The sequence below is a fragment of the Passer domesticus genome, chromosome Z, assembly GCF_036417665.1.
Source record: "Passer domesticus isolate bPasDom1 chromosome Z, bPasDom1.hap1, whole genome shotgun sequence".
NCBI lineage: Eukaryota > Metazoa > Chordata > Aves > Passeriformes > Passeridae > Passer > Passer domesticus.
In genome coordinates, this window is record NC_087512.1 from 44,483,740 (window position 1) to 44,506,497 (window position 22,758).

The following is a 22,758-nucleotide window of genomic DNA, read 5'->3' on the forward strand; positions in this document are numbered from 1 at the left end:
CCATGAGTTGTCATTTGGACCCTTGGAAGTGTCTACCTAACCCTCTCCCTGTTCCCCTGCCTGCTCTTTTTCTACATCTTTTTTTTCTTTTCTCTTACTTTCCCTTTGCCTCTTTTACTATTAAATAAAATATATAAACTTTTTTTTTTTTTTGGCATGCACATCTAACCTCCTTTGGTTTTAATCAAGTTTTGGAGTATATTTCAAACCTTTCTGTGTTTTATCCATTTTATTCACAAAGCAAAGATTTAGTTTTCTTTGGTCTTCTGTGTTTAAATTAATTTGTAACACATGAGTAGTGTGGTGGTGCATCCCCGCTTTGTCCCTTCCCATCTTGGGCTGCATTATGATCTCAGAAATGGTTGTTAAGCCTCTGTCTTGATGAAGAGCACCTGGGCTCAGCTCCTTGAACTTATTAGAAACACAGTCTGCTCCCAGGAACTGGTCCTGTCTATCAGGCTCCTGTTTTTAAAGGAACAGCCTTGTAAACTTATTTTTTGTGCCCAAATATCAACCTAGGTAGAATAACATTTCTGTTATTGAACTTTCAAAGAAAGTTACAGACCTGAATTGTGGACAGGATGGAAAATTACTATGACTAAAGCCAATTCTCTTGCAACCCCGTAAACTCCTGGACCACAGTGGGCTACAATTAGCACCTCCTTCTGAGTGGGACCTCTCTGAGCCACTGAACACTCAAGTTTCTGATACTCAGAGGACCACCATCAAATGCTGCTGACAGAGCCTGGGATGACACACCACTTCTCAAGCCTCAACCCTTTGCCTGTTGAGAAGGTGCAGAGGCATCTGACCTGAGCACTTCACTGAACTTGAGAGGAATTCTTGTGGGTCTGTACCTTGTACCTACAGGTGTGAGTATGAATGTGCTACAGCAAATGTACTGTGAATGTTAGATTGGTAATTAAATCAGGTCTAAGTAACTGAGTTCCTGTTGTGCTCTTAGTAAATCCTATAGACTCTTTTGTTAAATTCATTAAATTATGCTAATGATTAAGTGATACTAAGTTTAAGTGTTGTTTAGCTCTTTAGGCCTAAACTGTTGGTGAAGTCTGGGGCTAAGAGTGGCAAGAGGGCCCACTCTTAACTTTGTGAGTCAATGAGAGGGTGTCCTTCATTCCTTTTTATCCTTATCCTTTCTCATCCTTAGCTTTTTCCATCCCCAGCTTCCACATAAATAATTTCAGGTTTAGTCTTAGATTAACTAATTTTTGTCCATCTTTTCCTTTTCAATGTGCGCTTTAATCATCTACTAAGTAGTAAAGTGAATCTTGTCAATGTACTCTGTCACACTTTTAACTTCTATATTAACCAGCTTTTGCCAATACATTGGCCAGTGATTCTCTGAGCAACTGGAAACACTCATTGGTAACAGGTAGTCTTACTAGCAGTTGGCTGCATTACCACTATTAACAACTGGCAATTCCCTTGAAGTTGCATGAGATGGTGTGCAATTCAAAACCTTCCAAAACAGTAAGAAACTGTGCTAATACCTTTTTTAGTCAGACTACTGATGAACTTGCCTTCTCCACCCTTGTTCTTTTGGAGATCATTGTGTAGACTTTGGAGAGAATATTACTAATTGATCGGGTAAACTCTGCTCAGATTTTTTGCACTTCTGATTTAGTTGTTATATTCTCAAGGTACCAAGGACTGAGCCTTAAAACAAGTTATTTAATGTGATGTAGCTATAATATTTTTCAGTTATCAGATAAATACTCACATTCACGGTTTCAAGCCATTTTTCTTTTCTACCAAGAAACTCACTTACACATCTCTCTCAAAGAACAGTACTAATTAAACATTTAAAGAACAGCTCTTCTTTTTTATTGGAAATAAGAGCATGATAATAAGCATATTAAGAAATATGTGATAACATTCAAAAAATAAAAATCTCTCCAGCTTGGAAGAGATGAGAATTTTACTCAGAAAGATAACAAAAGTATAATCTTCATTCCAGGAAACTAATATCTACATGATGTAATCCTGAGATGTTAATGATTCAAGTAGGTTTACCCTGTATTGTATTCCAAATAGCTTTTAGGGGAAGACAAATTTTACTCCCTGTTAGGCACAATCACATAAATTGCTTGAGTCTTATGCCCAGGCAACCCAAACACTTCCTCATTTTCAGGGCAAAGTCTGTAATGCAAAACATTTTGAGGCCTGCTATTGCCTGAGTTGAAAGGAATCCATCTGGCTAAAGTGAATGAGCAGTGAACACATAAAACATTTCTCCATGGATAACCTCATCTCATTTGATTTGGAAAGCTGTTAATATGCAAAATAATGGGTTAGTGCAAATTAATGACTTTTATTTTTTTATAAGCCACTTTTCAAATTATGGTTGTACCTTAAAACTCAACAAGAAGATAAGTAGAGAGAAATGAGTATTTACTAACTTAAAATAAAATTGCTGTTATGGAATTATAGGGTTTGGATGAAATAAAATCATTCACCGTCAGGTGACAGGAAATATATAAACTTACAGATGAAGCATATACATTGCTAAGCAATCTATTTCAGTGCAGTTATTCTCTTTCCCCTGTATTTTCCTCATTCTGTACTCAATCTAGTTTAATTATTCACAAGATTACATCCCTGTAACATCCTGTAATAACTTCATAGATGTATTTGACTGGTATGCCAGAGAACTTCATCATTAATAAAATAACAAAATTTCTGACAGCACAATAAATTGATTCCTTGCTTTTGATATTATTTTAAAGAGTAGGGCAGAAAACGAGTCAAATGTAGCTCAGATAACAGCCTCAATTAAAAAGACAAAGCAATTAAACATTTGTGATCTGAATCATGCACTTGAAAAATATCTGCATACATTATTCAAAAAAATTATACACAATTTCGTTCACAAGTACAGCCATAAAATGTGAAGCTTTAAAATTTTACATGAATGTTTATTTTTATATGATCTTGTTAGGATCTATATGTAAATGATTAATCTAATAAGATCTTAAGTAATCCTGTGAAAGAAAGATTAATGAAGATTAGTGAAGCACTGTAAATAATTTAAAGGACACTGTTTTGCAATTAAAATAATAATAAATTGCTTTCATTATTTTTTTAACCTCTACAGATCTTACCAGCATTAATTATTTAGCAAAACAGATGACCTTCCAGACTCATCCTACTTTGTAAACAACCATCCATGCCTGTAGAATACGCACAGGTTACAAGGCAAATAGTACTTCAAGTCTTATAAGTCAAGAATACCCTCTATAAATGGCAAAACAGATAATTCAGGACTTTACATGATTTAAAAAGGGCCAAGGCAATTTAACTGTTCCCTGGCTTTCCCAATGGACACAAATATTCCCTCCAGAAACCCTGTTGATCATTATTTCTGCTAAATCATTGTAGGCTACTCATGATAGAGCTATCTAGGTTATCCTTACCTTGTAAAATAGTATGTTACCACAGCCCCTGCTACTGTCATCTGCTGACAGGCTAGGATAAACTCGCTGATCCAGATGAGTCCCACTACATGGTACCACCACATGTATTTCAAAGGACCTGCCATTCGAAATTCAACAAATCCTTCTTCATTTGGGACTGGACTACCTAGAAATGAATGAGGGTAAAAAAGAAAATGATGCTTACGTCAACTCATGATGAAGGAAGCAAATGGTATTAGCAGCTCATAACCAGTTACAGCAGAAACCCCTATAGTTTCTATTCATAGTTTAAAATGCCATATTTAGGAAGGTTGTTCTTAACAAAGATAGAGCTTTTGAGACAATAAGTATAATGGTATTTGATAAAAACACTAAAAAAATTTCCACAACTAACCACCATCTCATAGCAAAAATTCATATAGTTAAACATAATGGAAGTCTACTTCAGTCATTCCTAATTTAAGTTTGCTGCCTTACCAGTATTTTTCATGCAGCAGGAATCAGTATCAGCTCCTTACATTTAGATATCAACATTAGCAATCACTTTTGTTTTCCCTACGGTAAGCTTTTGTAGCTTTAAAGCTAGTAACAGACATATGGAGCAGCCTTCGAAATTCTAAATATATTATTTCATATATTCAAAAATTCATTGACTCTTTGTCTAATATGAATAGAAATATCATGTACAGAAACTGACAGCATGTCAGAACACTCATAAGATAAGCTCTATTTCAATGTGTTAATGCACAGTGAGATGTTTCATCTTATATCACATTGACATGAACAGCTGATGAGGTTCAGAAAAACACTGCAAGGAACTTTGTGTGCATAAAGAGGTTACCTTGAAAACCATTGTTTTGACTTAGCACTGACAGCACTTTACCTGCATTCTTAGTTATGTTTTTATACTTACATATAAAATGAATATTTTCTTGTCAACAAGTTAACTATTGAAATAATTCGGTTTCGGTGAACAAGGATTTGGCCTTATTTGCACAAACAGTTTGTTTAACTGACAATAGTGATGATACTGAGCATATATAAGCTAAAAAGATAAATTGTTTTTTGCAGAATCAAGGCAGGTTGAAGGGTTCTGTCAGTTAACTACAATATCAGAAGACTACATTCTGCAGTCTGCTACAAATTTAGTGCTTGTGCAGTGGTCTGACTGAAAATGAAGCACAGGGCTGAGACCTTCATAGGTGACCATTTTCTGCATATAGCACAGCATGCAATGAAAACTAAAAATTCCATCAGTAATGAGAACAGGAACACATTAATTCTATTGCCTCCAACCCTTGCTAAGATCTTAGGATATGAAAAATATTTATCTTGTATTACTGTGAAATAGCCTTGCGACTTGAAACATTGCTACTTTTGGGTCAGTAGCAAACAACACATTTCAAAATTTTAAGACATCTAATAATGAATTACAGTCTCTGTTGCCTACAATGTACTGCAAAATAACATACTTTTAAAAAAGAATCTGCTGTGGTGGTTTTTTTGCTGAAGTAACTAAGATTTGAACCTATGGCACTGAATAGTTCTAGAAGCTCTTGTCAGACCCTAAATACAAGCAAAGCTTTCACCTTCTATTTATTGAAGAGCAGGCAGGAATTAGCAGTACATCGGCTGCTCTCAGAATACAGTGTACAAGCAACAAAAAAATCTCCCTAATAATTCTAGAATAATACTGGACACCTAAGTTACAAACAACTGAAAACTAAAATCACAATATTTACATTGTGGGAGACAGTAATTGTGTGCAATGGCCCTTCTCGTACTGTGTACTCATCTGTGTGAGTACTGTCTACAATATTTGGTGACTCCAAGTTTATGCTGTCTTTAACTTGTGTGTGTAAAATTAGAGGTAATTATTTGAAAAATTGCTGTAGCAATTTTATTATTAGAGTCTCATGGTTTGCAGCAAGCCAACTTGCATCAAATCAAAAAGCCAGCCTAACACACAAAGTACCATGCTGGGAATGAAGACTCAAATGCACAATAACCTGAAGTCAGTGAAGCACACACAGGAATAGAAGCACAACAAGTGGGCTTTTTTCTTTGAGATTTCCACAGGCTTTTTAGTCAACTCAGCTAGAAATCATACAAAAATGAAGTGAAGATTTTTTAAAGTAAGTGACTGCTTACCTGTAGTACCAAGAAAAAGCAGGACTGTGATCCAGTATGTCCAGAAGAGGATAAGCACAAAGAATGTCCAAAATGGCTGGAAGACTAACAGCGGCAGGTGAATGAAGACCTTGCCAGCCACGTGGAACAAGGCAATGGTGAGAGCTACTCTTTTGCGCATAATTAGCATGATCAAGAACAAGATAACCTAGAGGGGTAAGTTTTCAAATCACATTTTGGAGTACTTAAACAGAATCAAGATAATCTTTTGCACAGCTAGGATATTCAAACACACTAAATTAACATGCACTCTATCTATAAAATCACAAGATCAAAATGTAAAACCTCTATCAGCTTCTTCTGGTGATAAATTATTTTCCAAATTATACTTCTGGGGAATTCCATTCTCATAATTATATATTTGGAATCATCATCAGCCTTAGGCTGATGAGATGAGACCAGGTTCTATCCTCAATTATGTTTTATAAAGCAGTGAAATCAGCATGTTTTAGCCTTTAATTACCTGTAAGAAAGGTAATTTAAAATTTATATCTGACCATGGTGTGGTGGTCTTAGAGGATATATGTATATATGCGTATAATAACATAGGGAGTAAAAACCTAGGAGGGAATGGAGAGGAAATTTTGGATTAGGATGTGAAGCAACAAGAACAACAGAAGAGGGAGTCTACAATTCCTGTGAAGTTAGTCAAACATTGTCAGTTTCTGGTAGTAAATTCAGTGACTGAAATTAACAGCAAGGCCCAAAGAAGATAATTTGGTTCAAATGATGTTAGTATTTCAGTTCAGAATTATTTAAGAACAACTTCTTTCAGAAGTAGGCTAGGACTTTTAAATGCACTGAAATGACTGAGTACCTCTGAACTCAGAACCTAAGAAAAATCTCTGGATTGGCAGTCCAATATCGTACCTATTCTTGGAAGTCCCTGTGGACATTTTACAGTAGATGAAAGTAGCTGCAGGCTTAGAAAGTCTCTCCTGACTCAAAATCAGATAATAGTTCCTAGAAAGTCTCCCCTGATTCATAATCAGGTGTTAGAGAACAATTCCTAAAAGTTAAAAAAATAACATAATGAAAGAAAATCACTTCAACAGAAATTATGGCAGAAATAAACTGTTCCAAAATGCGTGCAATTCAATGCATTCACCTGAATAAAAAATAGAGACCAACAGGAGGACAAGAACAGAAAATAATACAATAATTAGCAAAGCATACCGTGAAGACTGTAGCTGCAATGGCATAGATCAAGAGAGCCTGAAGATTGTCTTTGGCTATTTGGGTCTCAAGAGCACCGGCAGATATTCGTTGTTTAGCATAGAGCCACCACAGAACTCCTGTACCACCTATGTTTTAGTGAGAAAACAAAAAGGATAAATACATGAATCTTCTCTGTGATACATACTACCTAGTCCCAGAGAAATAAAACAGTTCCTTCCTTTTTATTCTAGTCTGGTACTGAATACTCAAGAGCACTGATGCTTAACCCAACAGGAACTTGAGAGGAGGGAGGAGTACTCCTCTGTTGCACTCTTCTCAAGTGAATATACTCTTTTCACAGTCTCACCATACTGTGACCACTTAAGAAACTTGCAGAACCTTGACGCTGTGTCTTAGGGTAAACTGCATCGAAGGACTACTTCATGGAAAGCCCTAACAGTGAACAGCACAGCTCCCACTAGACGGGTAATAAAAGAACAAAAGGAAGAATAAATAGCTCTGGGGCTGTCTGTACGTATGAATGTATGGGTGTGTAAAATAATGCAGGAAATAAGAATTTAGGAGGGGAAACAGAGATGGACCTTTGGATTAGGATGTGAAATAACAACAAAACAAGGAGTCTACCGTTCCTGGGAACACTAATCTAAACAACAAGCATCAGCCAGATACTGGAAACAGCATCTTAATGATATGCAGCTAAAACTGTTTCAGACAATATCTTGGACACCAGAAAAAGCATTAGTAAAAGGTACAGTAGGCAAACACAATGTGAGGTTCTATCTTCTCACCCCTGTTATGTTAATCCTAGCCTTATGGCCAGAAAAACATTCTCCTATTTTAGCTGTCCTTCCAAGGCAGAACTTTTCTTAATCACGGATCTCCGGCCCCTCAGGGAGATAACCTCTCCTCTCTGCTACATTTCTTTTCTCTTTTAATTCTCCTTCTCTGTTCTGCTGGTATCTCTGAATCAAATACATAAGCTAAGTAGGGAGGTTGGACCAGATGAGCCTCTGTGGTCCCTTCCAACCTTACACATTCTGTGATTGCATGTTTGTGCTGAACATACTCTGTTCAGGTCTAAAATGAAGAATGCTCTTTTGACACTTCCTAAACAAACAGTCAAGACAAAATAAGCAGTATGTGTCATAAAAGGGTTTTATTCATCCATTATTATAATGGATGAAATTTTTTAGAACATAGTAATAGATGCCAGTAAGATAAGTTATTCTACTATTTCACTCAACACAGTTGCTCAGCTTCTAAAGAGAACATAAATGAACAAAAAATCCATATTTTTCCTTTTCTCTGGTCATAGATTGTGAAGCCATTAATCAGAAAGCCAAAGTGATCCTGAAAAAATATAGATGGTCGGCTGATTTTTTCCATCCACTGCAGTCATGAATTGCAAGAATTAAATCACTACTGCTTCCTAATGTGATTATTCTATTTTTTTCCTTCTGTGCAGTCATCTGCCCAGACATTTTGACTCAGCTACTCAGTAATAAGTGTAGAATAATTTTGTTTTATGAATTTAAAAACTAATGTGATAAAATAAGGCTATTTTCACACAAGCTATATCATTTTGGAAGAGACAGTCTTTGGTCATTTCCAAGATAGGCCTGGTGGCATTTCACATATGATCTAGGTCATACAGAAATATAAGGATTTAATTAGAATTTCTAGACAAGCACCTTTACTTCCTCTCTTCAAGAACAGGTCTTAAAAAGCTACTCAAAGAACTTAATAGCTGATGAACATGTCTGAGTTGTAAATATATTCATCTGCATAAGAAACAGCTGCCCTTAGATTTCTTCACACACCAGCCACCGTGTGGGGGTACCACCAGACACACCCGGGCTTAGCTACCTTGCTGAGCTGTTTGGAAGGCAGGTTAAGAATTAGGCAACATTTAGGGTTGTGCTACAAGTGCTGTGAGGAATCTCCTGTGCTGACACCTGTGGGCTCTAGTGAGCTAGGCTGACATGAAGACTGCCAAGCAGGCTATGCAAATATTCAAAGATCAATATACTCTCTGAGAGAGATCTGCAATTACTAAGGTGGCATTTTTGATGTGCATCTTGAAAAGAATTTTTAAAAAAAGGTTGAAGGGAAATGCATGATCCAAGATGTGTGTGGAATGTAGCTGGTCTGAGGACATGGAACACAGGAATTAGAACTGGGCACTAAAACCAGGAGACAAACAAGACTTACCAAGTGATCCCAGAATGACAAGAATTGTTAAAATCCAGACAAGTACTCTTGAAATGTACCTTATTATAACCATCAAAATCATGGACAACACTGCAAAAGAAGACAAATAAAATAAGCAGACTAATTACTTCAAGTAGATATAGCCTTCCTAATTTCCCCACTGTACTAAGATAACTGCCTTCCAATAGAATTTTTACAGACAGATTTCTTTTTTGAGGCTTACAAACTCACTGAATATAGTTAAGAAAATTAGGCATCTCTACAACTTCTGCTTTGATAATGTTGATTAAAACAAGGAGAGCATAAATACATTTACACAATACATCAAACACAAGACATAATGCATGCATACAGACAGAGATGTACTTAGACAATGACCAAACAGACAGCAAGACATGGCAGTACTTTGAGTCTGGTAACATGAGCACACCTCCTGAGGACCAGAGCAGAGTCTGTACTCAAATACATATGTCAAAAACCAGTGCAGTTAATATGATATCTGTGTATTCCAAAATGTTGTGCCAGTCATAAGTAAAAAACTATACAGCAGCTAAGGCTAAGTGAGTGGTGTGTACAAGTACAATACTCATATTTCAACACATACACATTTGTGTTCAGCAGTTACGTGCAAACCACTGGAACCTGGCTTTTTGAATCACAGTCTAACCCACTGTTTTAAAACAAATAATTTCTGTTTAACTATGAAATTATGAAAACTATTTTTAATATTAACTATATGTACATTTTGTACTAACTTCTGACTGTAACTGAACACTAGCATTGTGAATCAGCACTAGCTTTCAGATTTCAAACAGTTTTCTACCATTATTACCAAATACTGAAGCTGTCAAGATGTAAAAATAAACAGCTTTCAAGATACAGTTTAAAAAAAAACACAGTCCTTTGTGTGTGTGTGTAGAGAGGGTTAATGGTGTCTAGCATCCTTTTCTTTTTCCTTTCCTTTTCCCTTCCTTCTTCCCTGCCTTTTTTTTTAAAACCACAAAAGCAAACTGAAAACAAAGGAGCCCTATATCTGATACAGCTTTGCAGTGTTTCTTTCTAAATAATTTTAGAATACACTGCTTATATGCATAGCTAATATCCTGACCCTCCCATTTTAGGATTTCAGATTTTATACTTTGTATGAGTAAAATAGACTCACTAGGACAGCAGCTTATGTCAGTGGGCAACATTCCACCTCAAACAAGACGAAGTTGTTAAAACAGCTCTTCAGTGTAGCGCAAAGTGTCACTTAATAGACTAAAGGTATCTTACAGCTATACAAACAATTCAGCACCTCTGTACTGTTGGGAATTTCCAGCTCTTCAGAAAAGGCTGAGATTTTCAAAGACCTAAAGCTTTTAATTTTGAAGGAAGGGGAAGAAGGAGGTAACATACAATGTAAAAAATGGGCACCTAATTTTTTTGTTTTCACTCTTAAAGTTCTCATATCTTTGTGCAAGTATGTAAAATGAAACAAATTAAATCAAAGGACTGACCAGGATGTGTTACTTTGCATTTCTCAACCTGTCCTTTTTATTTGGAAAGGTTTTATTTGGACTTGAGTTGGTAGAAGTTGACTATTACAAATGGGAAAGGGGAATACTATAAAAAAATTCAAGAAAAAACGGATGCTCTCTTAACTATATCCAAATTAACATTGGCTAATTAACAGCCATTCATCCTCTATCTCATAATCAGTGTAAGAGAAATAAAACCAGGAATGCATATGTATATTACTTACGAATAAGTTACCCAGGTCTCAAATAAAATTTTAAGAAAGCATTCTGAATAATTTTCTAAGGGATTATTGCTATTATACAGGTTTTTGCTCATTTTGTGGTTAGAGTGTGTTAACAACCCCCTAATGGAGTACACTAAGAAATAGCTAGTAATGAGAAAAAAATTACCTAGTGATAACAAGCAAAGTCCCATTATAATCTCTTTGCTGGTCATAACTCCACTAATCAGCCTGTGTAAGACACTACTGTCACTGACAAAGGTGATCAGGGCCTCTGCAAACTTGGCATAGCAGGAAATGTTCACAGGAGCACAGCGATGGAAGAATGGAATAGGTGCACTGGTGACACAAGAAAAAAAAATCAGAAAAAAAAATTACTCCTACTTAATATAAATGCCACATCAACACACAAATGAAAGGTGAATAGATGCAATCATTCTATCCTTATAACATCATAACCAGAAACCATGTGTTGAACGCACAAGTGCTGCTGAAATGAGGATGATCATAATGAAAAGTGATGCAGTTCTTACAAATAACCCTGTGAGGCTGGAGTGTACATTCCAATAGGATATTATTACCCTCCCACCCTCAAATGACAAGGCGCAGAAAGTATATGTTCCTGTTTCCACTCAAATGTCTTTCTTTCAAGTGTCAGGTGGTGAACCAGCAGCTGAAACAATGCCTTTCACATACAGGTCCATAATATTTGCAGCAAAATAAATTGCAGAATAACAATACTCTTCTTGAGAGTATATATTTTGTGCTAAAGGACATCAGCATTCACAACTGCTGCCAAGCAAAATGAACGTATTTATTCCTAGTCTTTCCCCATACTAAGCTTGTTCTTGCATTGAATATTACAGTGTTTATATTCATTAACTTTGTTAAAACGATGCAAAACATCGTGCCTCTGTTGCACGATGCAAAACAGGATGCCTCTATTGCTTTGAACCATTTTGGAAAGACCCTCACAAAAATCTATTGAGACTATGCGATAAACTTTGCAGAATGCTCCAAAAAACCCAAGAAAGATAAAAGATAGCAAAAACTTTCCCCTTAAAAGTGGGTGATTTTGTTTTCTAAATGTCTCCCATTTAGTAGCAGTCTGCGTTGGTCATAAACTATGTCAGATCTCAAAGTGGCCTATTACATAATTTGATCAATTCCCAATTACATTTTAGACATGAATTACATGTTCCTTCCTGTAACTGGATCCAATTTAAAAAAAAAAGAAGTATTTTCTATTGTTTCATCCACCCAATCTTCCTTCCTTGAAAGATTTCAGTAGACTATACCAGCAATAAACATAATTTTCTGCAGTTTCCCCATTTCAGAAATGACTTATAAATCAACCATATTCTGTCCTCAATAACTATTTTTAAGGCCATATCTTTCTAAAATTCTAACCACCACTTTAAAGATGTAGTGAATAAACCAGCTGCCTTAGGCAGATATTTCCCATCCCACTGTTTTTCTGAGGAAAAAGGATGACATGCTGAAAACCATTAAAGTGTAACTATTCTGTAAAGAAATTGGGAGAAATTATGATCACCTGCCATTTCTAGGTAATTAATTAGTCCTAGGTTTTTGTTTCAAGTCACGAACGATTGCAAATTTTATTGTTTAGGATTACTGTGCTGAGTAGGTAAATGCATTTGGAGATGCTCATATTGATGGTCTACTTTGGTGTAGGAATGAATACAGCAGTTAAGCACAACAAAGTAATTGTGCATTAGTCACAGTTGTTAAAAAACAAGCCCATAATGATGGCTGCCCTACTTAAAAGGCAGCCCATGCATCCTCTTAGCTACCTTCTTAAAACATAACCTATTTTAGAATATGGCTGTTCATGATATGCCGTATTACTGAAAAAGAGTGACATTTGAGAGGCTTATTTAATTGTTAACTGGTACAACTTTACAGAAAGCCTGGAGTATTTGTAAATTGTCACTACCAGCAACAAAGCCCAAATTTTGAGGTGGGAGAGGTAAAAGAATGTTATTCTGCATCCATATACAAAATTATTCACTTTGAAAAGGGAACTAATGGGATTAAAGTATTCTTCCAAAATACCTCCCAATGAAAACAAACATGCTTTTTGCATCAGAGTTATTAGTCATCTAATATCCCTTAACCTAAAGCAATTTCACTACCTATTTTAAGTTACCTATTTTCATGTGCAGTAATTAATTGCTAAGTTTGTTTTGATTAATTAAAAAAAAAAAGTTAGTGGTTTCTACAAGCTTTCTTGAGTAAATGGGACTCCTGAGAATCCACTTTCAAGATCTGCTTCTGCTCCAGTGGTTCTGACTGAATGAGTAGGTGAGGTAAAGTGTCCCAATAAAAAACACAATAATAGATCTATTCTCTATGACCTGTGCTATTTTATATGAACTTTTGATTATATCTTGGTATATTACCTACTGAAAAGAAATGACAAATTTCTAAGAATAGCAACATGATGCTTAATCATAAACAAGAACGAATAAAATTGAAGCCAATAGATTATGGTCTCAGAAGCAGTACTTTTAAAGCATTATTCAAATGAAGTTAGGAGATCCATCTGATTAGTCAAGTATTAGATTTCAAAGAATTTTTTCCCCTCACTACTACCCCTATATATGTACAGGGGTAGTACAGCAACCTGTGCAAGGGGAAGAGGAGTCCAACTGGAATAACACTGCTAGCTGCTCTTTATAACCTCTACAGGGCAGTCCCTTGGCACAGCTCAGCACAGCTGGTTTATAGATAAATGCTGCAGGGGACTGGACAGGTTTTCCTCCAGGGTCCTCTACACATGCAGTCATGTTTACAGAGGCTAGTCTAGGTGCGGTGTGGAAGAAACATATTGCTAACTGCACTGCTAGACTCTACTGCTCTGTCAAATTTGGACATAATATCTTGAAGATGGATGATGAGAGTCCATTGACAGCCTCAGCTGAAGGCTGTGAAGAAGCCTGGTCACCAAACAGAAAACATCAAATGACAATCTTCACCCTATATGCTACCTCCATCCCATGGAACTAATGGGAATCAGAGAATTCATAACCCTTGACAAGATTGCACTGGTTTCAGCTGGCGCAGGGTTATTTTCCTTCATAGTGGCTGGTGTGGAGTTTGTTTTGGATTTGTGTTGAACTCTGGGTTGATAATGGAGAGATGTTTTTGTAATTGCTGAGTAGGGCTTACACAGAGCCAAGGCCTTTTCTGCTTTTTGCACTGCCATGCTGGCAGGGACATTGCGGGTGCATGGGAGACTGGGAGGAGACACAGCCAGGACAAGTGACCCAAACTGACCAAAAGGATATTCCTAATATGGCATCATGTGCAGGATATAAAAAGGGGGAAAGAAGAGGAAGAAAGGCACATTTAAAGTGATAGTGTTTGTCTTCCCAAATAACTGTTGCATGTGATGGGGCATCCTCACCTGGGGATGGTTGAACACCTGCCTGCCCATGGGAAGTGATGAATTAATTCCTTGTTTTGCTTTGCTTGTGTGCGCAGCTTTCCTTCCCCTATTAAACCATCGTTTTATCAACCTACAAGCTTTTTACCTTCTACCCTTCCAGTTCTCTCCTAATCCTGCTGGTGGGGAGGTGAGCAAGTGGCTGTGGGGGTCTGGGTTGCTGGATGGGGTTAAACCATGACACAGATCAAATGTGACTGTTAGGTAAGTTCTTCCTGAATGCCTCAGTCTAGAACATGTTGGGTTTTCATTTGGTTGTCTCAACAGAACAACATTTCTCCTTCAATTACACTTACTCAAATAATTTAACTATAAAAACCTGAAAACCACTAGTTTATAGATATAGTGCTGGCCTTTTTTGCCTTAGGGCATTAAGTTCAGGCTTTTCAATCTCAAAACTGGTCAAACATATAACATATTTTAGTAATACCATATCAAAAAGGGAAAATACTTCACCTGCACAATAGTTTATTTAAAATAACATTAGGTAGTTTTTATGAGGAATTTACATAACATCATTAGAACTCCGACACATTGTTCTATTCTTCTGTTTTCTCACAAGCTATATTTATTGAGACTGAATGAAGTGAGAACACACTATAAGAAGTCAATATAATTCTGGCAAAAATTAGGATTAACAAGCCTTTTCAGTATGCAAGCTGGCACTGAAGTTTTCATTTGTTTTTGTATTACTGCAGTAACAGCTGGCTAGCTGCATGGGATACTAATCTATATTGGGAAAATTTTTTAAAAAGCTAATATTCCAGCTATCACTAATTGTCACTATAATATTAAAAAAAAAAAGATTCAGTGGAGAAGACCACATATATAAGAAAGACTTAAAATCAGAGTTTGTAGAACTGACACAAATATAACATTTACAAAAAATGCAACAGAACACTATGCATAAGAAAAGACTCCGCAGTTATCACTCACTACTGACTATATATGAAAAGCTAAATTTTGAGAAAACACAACATGGCTCTTTTTGAGTTAGTGCAATTACTGACAGAATGCTGCATACAATAGCTAACAGATCACTTCTTTTCTCAGCAATGCTCATCTCCACAGGCCCAGGCAGCACAGCTAGAAGAGTTTATGAAGCTATGAACTTTCCAATCCTATTTCACAAACAGCAGTGTAATGTAACACTTTAAAAATAAACCTCAAAATGATCTGTTAATAAAATACAGCCCTCTTTTTGGTATTGAACTATCCTTATATTAGTCATTTGCAGACTGAAAGAGTAAAAAGGGAAGCAATTTGCATCTATCTGACTGGCTGAGGTAAGGTAAAAAGTGAATGCTGCAGAGAGCTGTGCATCCCTACATAATTTTTCCTCCAAAAGATTAAAAATGTTCCATGATTGTCTCAGATCTGCATTGCTGATGGGCAGCTGGCTATAGATAGGGTGAAAGGCAGTAAAACAGCTGATGCGTAGAACAGTGTCAGTCACATGAGACACAAGAATTTGAAGATATCAGCTCAATAGTTTCAGCAATATACACAGATAATTTGGGTTTTTCTTTGACTGTTATTTTCACTATCTTTTTAAAAATAGAATTTCAGAAATATACACAATAATACACTAAAACATCTATCTGGTAAGAGTGAACATGTGTTGGTAATTTCTAAAAAACTGTCATGATCAAAACAAACCTCTGCTCCCTCCACCCCAAATCAGACAACTTGATCATATTACCTCTCTGGAACAGGATATTTAGGACATAACTTGGCAGCCCTTGGGTCTGTTGTATATTCTGATGGCTGTAGTTCATAGCTACACAGAGTGGATCCTGTTGAAAAGTAAAAAAAATATTGGTATAGAAAACAAATAAAAACCAAACACTAATATTCTTTGCAAACAGCATTAAAACTGATACAGGGGCTAATTCTGCATCTCCTCATGTCATTACCACAAAGCTTTACTACAGTTCTTCCTGTAATGTGGTAAATCAAGTCCAACACAGTTGTCAGTAGAATACAATGACGCTCTCCATCTAGCTTTGGGTTTTCCAAAGTTTGAGTATTTGAGTGGAAAAGACTAATTCACAATGTGCTGTAAAAGAGGACACAAAATACCATGAAGCACCCCCGCCCCTACTATTCCACAATGTTTTTCTTGATAATTTTTAATGTATGAACATGGCATGACACAACATTTATGACAGAAAGAGAATTTTCTTGAGTTTGCAGGGGTTTTTTTGTGCGTGTATTCAAAGTAGGAGTGGCTTGTAGATTTCAAGGACAGGGACAAAAAAATAACTCTGAACTGTTAAAGTTAGAAAGTTGGCTGAGAAATAACAGTTCTGCATTATATATCCAAAGCTGAACTCTCTCCATAAACAAATTGGTACAGCACAGTAAAGATCAAGTTGCCTATAACAGAATTCAAACATAAAGTAAGTTTTCCTTTGTACCTGACACTTGCCAAATGGAAGTGCCTTACCTAGGAGAGATTTCTTTCAATTTATCTATAATGAAGACACAGAACATCTGACCCAATGGTTCTAGAAAATTACAAAGTTCCAAATCAGATTGGAGCCCTGGTATATCAGCAATTGCAGAGGTAAGGAAGCCTCCAATGACATAAGCTGCCTATCCAAAGATGAGTTTTCTTCCAAGCTTCTTTCCTAATAGACTACTTACTTCCAAGTGCAAGGGCTTTTAATACATAGCTTTTAGTGTCTTTTTCCCCTGTGCAATACACTCAGGACATATCTTAATAAGGATTTATCTGAATCTTGATCATCAATATAAATATTCAATTCTTTCCATTATTAAAGTCCCTTCTTCAGGAATAATTTGTAGAATAGAGTTCTGCAAGATGGATCTGGATAACACATATACACTATTACCCAAAGTAACCAAGAATTTTGACAAACAGCTTTATCGTGGGCTGCATTACACTGAACAGAACTATTATTTGTAGAATTTGTAGAATATTATTTGCAGAAATTTTATCTACCATTGCTACATTTCTACCTCTATGAAGAGGCCTCTTCTATTCACAAACTGAAAAAGCAGAAAGCCTACTTAGCTGCTTCAGCTGCTCTCTATCTAATGCAGTCTCTGGAACACTATTAAAGCACCACTTCTACAAAGTAGTTTTTTGGAAGCCAGTCCAAACCACCAAATGCACTATTGAAGAAAGACACATCTCCTACAAAGAGAAGTTAGGAGGTGAAACATCCGAAATGAATTTTAAATTATACTGTCAGTATGAATCCTTATGCCTCTGCTTGCTTATGTGGAAAACATGGCATGATATAAACACAAAGAGATATCACAAAAAACATTCCTTAGATCTTGGTTGTAAATGAAGTATATAAAATGTATATAAATCTACAGGTTTTCTTAAAAACAAGAAGAAAAAGAGGATTGCAGATATTTACATTTATTTTGCTTTGAATATAGGTCAAAAGATAAGTTATAAACATGGTTGATAGCCAGCTGAGCCAGCCAATGGCATCCTGGCCTGTATCAGCAATAGTGCGGCCAGCAGGACCAGGGCAGGGATTGCCATTCTGTAGTTGGCACTGGTGAGGCCAGCTGTCCTATCCTGTGTCCAGGTCTGGATGCCTCCCTGCAAGAAAGACACTGAGGTGCTGGAATGTGTCCAGAGAAGGGCAATGGAGCTGGTGAAGGGTCTGGAGCCTAAGTCCTATGAGGAGTGGCTGAGGAAGCTGGGGTTGTTTAGCCTGGAGAAAAAGAGACTCAGGGGTGACCTGATCACTCTCTACAACTCCCTGAAAGGAGGCTGTAGCCATGTGGGGGTTGGCCTCTTTTCCCAAATAACAAGACACAGGGCAAGAGAAAATGGCATCAAGCTGTGCCAGGAAAAGTTTAGATTGGGTATTAAGAGAAATTTTTTCATCAAAAGGTTCGTCAAGTATTTGAACAGGCTGCCCAGGCAAGTAGTTCAGTCCCCATCCCTGGAGGTACTTAAAACATATGGAGTCATGGAGATAAATGGTTCAGTGGTGGACTTGATGATCTTAAGGGTGTTTTCCAGCCTTATGACTCTCTGGTGTGATTCTATGGTGAGAATAAAGTGCTCTATAGGAAGAAGAGGGATATGTGTTATGTAGACAAGTGTATATAGATTCATGACACAGTGTTTGGGGCCAGCTTGGCCACCCTGCCAAGTGACCAGTGTAAACTATAGTTTAAATATCTTATGAGAAGGCCCCCACATCTAAACAAGCCTAAAGGGACAGGGCTGGTCTGTGGATACCCATGCTCCCTTTGACTTCTAGCAGTTCAAGCATGAGAAAAAGGACAGGATTTACTATGGGGAGGAAAGGAAACTCTTTGTACAAATGTGCATCTCAAGACCTATTTGGATCCCAAGTGTAAATGAAACAAAATCAAATGCCAAACCCTGACGTGCATGCAGGTCACAAGCCATTCAAGTATGACCTGCAGAGTAACCCAATACTCTCCTGGCCCCTCTGGAAGCCAACAGTATATTCTCTAGTGCCATGCCTGACAACTCAGGCTGCTACTACCATGTCTTGCCTGGGAACTGATTTTGGGCTACTCTGGATCTTTTTCCTTTAGATGCCTACCTCACAGCACACCTCTTTAGTCAGTCAAGCAGAAAAATATTTTCATGGACCTTGTCAAACAAAGGATATTAACTACCCTGCCTTTAAAGAAACTACCAGTCCTACAGCTGAAGTAACACCCATAAGATTATTTGTCCTTTTGTCACAAATAATTAGAAACTCTATTTCCATAAATACTTATTTATTTATACTCTGAAAACCTACTGACTTCTCTGTGTAGAAGAGCTTTAGAGCTTAAATGTGTGCTTGAATTATGTCACTTTACACTTAAAACTGATTTCTTCACAAAAGAGTTCATGTGCATCACTGAAGAGAAGTTTACATTTTCTAGGGTGAGAGAGAAGAATGAGTGAAGCATTGTCAAGCCTTCCATTCTATATTAGTTACTCTGGGTTAGCAGAGATTAGCCAATCTTTTTGTTGCTGTTCAAGTTGGTAAGGCCAGAAAAAGTTGAAGGAAACATTTGAATCATCTTGCTGAGATAATTAGTTTACCAAAGACACTACTTTTAGCCCAAAATTAGTATCACTCAAATGTTTCAAAACCAGTATGAGCAGGATACCAAGAACAAACTAAAAGATCACTGATATAATACACCCTTTGTTTCCTACAACAATGCACATATTTCTTCCAGAGAAACCCTTATGCAAATGACATTAAACTGTCCTACAAGGACTGGATTTCAAATCCCAGTTGTAACATCAAGAAAAATACTCCTAAACTATGCAGAGCATCAGTGTTTGGGCTATTGGTGAACACACAGTAGCATGCCCAACCTCAACCTGTGTGCACACTTTGATCCCATAATTCTGTATTTGGTGGTTTCACACACAAAGTGATATCACGGAGCCATACAACCTTTTCTGCTCCATGGTTTCTTTTCAATGAATTGAATTGCTCCAGCCACTAGAATATATTAGAGCCATAACTGGAGCAAAGTACCTCAAAAGACAAACTTCCAACCTAGCTGTAGAAACTTTTTTTAAGTCTCCTTTCTGTTTTGCTGAGGCTTGGATAAATAAGGAGTAAACAGCCACTATGTCTGGCACTCATAGAAAACAGCTATATTTAGCCCAAGTTTATATATAAAGATGGTGTAGAAAGCCAGGACTTTTACTTCAGAGATTCTTTCTAAATGAGAAGGCAAATTATTGAAGGTCTTGTGTGCTCAGAAGACACAGTGCACAGAATACATAACACTCTGCTTTCCACAGCAATACAGTAAACAAGAAGGTCCAAAGTAACCAAAGGTGGTTAGATAAAAATACTTTTAGAGACCAGAGCACAAATACAGCTTTCCTTCCTGTATTTGCTTTGCTGTAAACCAACAAACAAACCCCTGCTAGAGCAGCATTACTATTCAAGAGCTTGAGAAATGGCAAGATTCCCAAGTCATCCAATAAGAGGAACAGTCCACAGAGGATACCAATGACATTTACATTCCCTGACTTATAGTAGTGCAAAATATACATGAGGTTTAGGATTCCATTCTGGGAGCTCAGCAGCGTCTACCCCTCTATCAACACTGATTAACAGCAACTAAAACAAGGACTTCAAGATCTAGAAACATGGACTCATATTCAGAGTCAAAGACTTAAGCAGAAAAATACAAAACTGTGCAGAGACAACAGGGATAGCTTCAGTACCAGGAGCAGCACAGTCACCTTAGGAGTTTAGGAGTTGCATTCTTTTAAGCTACAAAGAGCTCCAAGCAGCTCCACATACCCCTTTGCACATACATATGGCATAGCACAGCCTGAGAAACTACAAACCACAGTTTTATAAAGTAATTTATATGAACTTCCATTCTGAGTCTGAAATTATGCATATATTGTGCACTTATGTGGCATGACACGTGACATGTTGAATGGTTCCTTTGCCTATGTCTTTCACACTGGTGATGAGCCTAGAAGGTCCCAGTGTCCAGAGGTGGAGGATGATGGCTGGGAGAATGATAATCTCCCAGTTGACCCCAAATTTGTGTGGGATCCACTGCTCTAGCTGGATCCTCATGTATCTATGTGGCTTCATGATGGCATTCAAGAATACGCAAAGATGTTTGATGTCATTGAAAGGCCTCAATTATTTTTGAATAGTCTTGGATATCTGGGGAGTTCCCAGCTGACTGGAAGCTGGCTAAGATTGTCTCAATGTTCAAAAAGGGCAAGAAGGATGACCCTGGAAATGACAGGCCTATCAGTCTCGCTCCAGTAAAATGGAGAAGATTATTCTGGGAGTTCTGAAAAACACCTGAATGACACCACAATCAGTACACAGCCAGCACAGCTTCATGAGAGGAAAGTCCTGCATGTCCAACACAACTACCTTCTAGGACAGGCTGGTTGATCAAGGGAAGCCAGTTGATGTGTGTAGCTATGATATTTTATGAAAAATCCTCTGCTAGGATTTTTCCCATCTTGAAGAGCTGAGAACCTCAGGAAAGAAATGTAAACAATATCTATCTGCTACTGTGGAATGTAACAGGTGTATCTTTCATTAGTTCATGTGGATTGTTTTCAATTAGTGACCAATCACAGCCACTTGTGCCAAGGCTGTGAGCAGTCACGAGATTTTTGTTATACATTCTTATTCTATTTTTGATCTGATCTGTCTTCTCTCTTTGTTTTTTTTTAATATAGTTTTAATGTAGTATTTTAATATATAACATAATAAATCAGCCTTCTGAAAACATGGAGTCAAGCCTCGTGTCCTCACATATGGGGTGTTCGCCGCAAGAGATGTGATCTTTTTGGATTTCTGTAAAGCTTTTGATACTGTCTCTCTCAGGACCCTTCTGGAGAAAATGTCCAGCCCACAGCTGGATAAACACATCATGTGGTGGGTGAGCAGCTGGCTCATGGGTCAGGCACAAAGGGCTACAGTGAATGGGGTGACATCAGACTGATGTGACCTGTCACTAGTGGGGTTCCATTGGGCTCCATCCTTAGCTCTGTGCTCTTCAACATCTTAACAAATATCTCGAACACAAGACTCAAAGGCCCAAAGTAAGTTTGCTGGTGATACAAAATTGGAAGGAGCCATTCACTCCCTCAAGGCCTTGTAGAGACGTGTCAACAAAAGACAGGGCTGGGAAATTGCCAACTGTATGAAGTTTAAGAAAGGCAAGTACTGGATTCTGCACCTAGAACAGAGAAACCCTGGATGTATGGACAGACTCTGGAATAAGACCCTGGAGAACAGTGCTGCAGAAAGGGAGCTGGGGATCACTGTCAAGGGCAAGTTGAACATGAGTCAGCAGTGCTCTGGCAGCCAGAAGGGCCAACTGTGTTCAGGGGTGAATCAGGCACAGCATCACCAGCTGGGCAAGAGAGGGGACTGTCCCACTCTGCTCTGCACTGGGGCAGCCTCACCTTGAGTGCTGGGGGCAGTTTTGGGTGCCACAATATAAAAAAGATACTAAATGCTGGAAGAGTAGCCAAAGGAGGGCAACAGAGATGATGATGGGACTTGAGGAGAAGCTGTGTGACAAGTGGCTGAGGTCACTTGGTGGTTCGACCTGGAGGAAACTGAGAGAAGACTTCACCACAGTTTGGAACATCCTTGTGAGAGGAAAAGGAGAGGCAGGGACTGATCTCTTCTCTGCAGTGACCAGTGACAAGACCTGAGGGAAGGGCCTGAAGCTGTGTCAGGGGAGGTTTAGGTTAGGTTCACCCAGGGGGTGACTGGGCACTGGAACAGGCACCCCAGGGAAGTGATAACAGCACAGCCTGACAGAGTTCAAGTAGAGTTTGGACAATAATGTCATGTACATCAGTATGATTCTCAGGGTATCCTGTGCAGGGCCAGAAGGTAGACTTCATGGTCCCTCGTGGGTCTCCTCAACTCAGCACATTTTATAGTGATTGATAACTGACTTGTAAAAAGCCATATGATGAAGCAGAGCTTATAGTTTAAAAACTTAGTATCTTATTTCATTGCCTCCTTTACAAGTAACATCCTATT

General features: G+C 37.7%; 1 protein-coding gene across 3 annotated transcripts in view; it reads right to left on the bottom strand.

Moving 5' to 3' along the window:
- SLC44A1 (solute carrier family 44 member 1) overlaps positions 1–22,758 on the bottom strand; it is a 69,760-nt gene that overhangs the window by 15,754 nt on the left and 31,248 nt on the right. For all 3 annotated transcript variants that reach the window (XM_064402713.1, XM_064402712.1, XM_064402714.1), the window contains exons 5-10: positions 15,927–16,020; positions 10,925–11,094; positions 9,015–9,104; positions 6,801–6,928; positions 5,586–5,772; positions 3,435–3,600 (exon numbers count right to left, since the gene is read on the bottom strand). In XM_064402713.1, the coding sequence (XP_064258783.1) occupies positions 3,435–3,600; positions 5,586–5,772; positions 6,801–6,928; positions 9,015–9,104; positions 10,925–11,094; positions 15,927–16,020 (835 nt within the window). The remainder of the gene's footprint in view (positions 1–3,434; positions 3,601–5,585; positions 5,773–6,800; positions 6,929–9,014; positions 9,105–10,924; positions 11,095–15,926; positions 16,021–22,758) is intronic.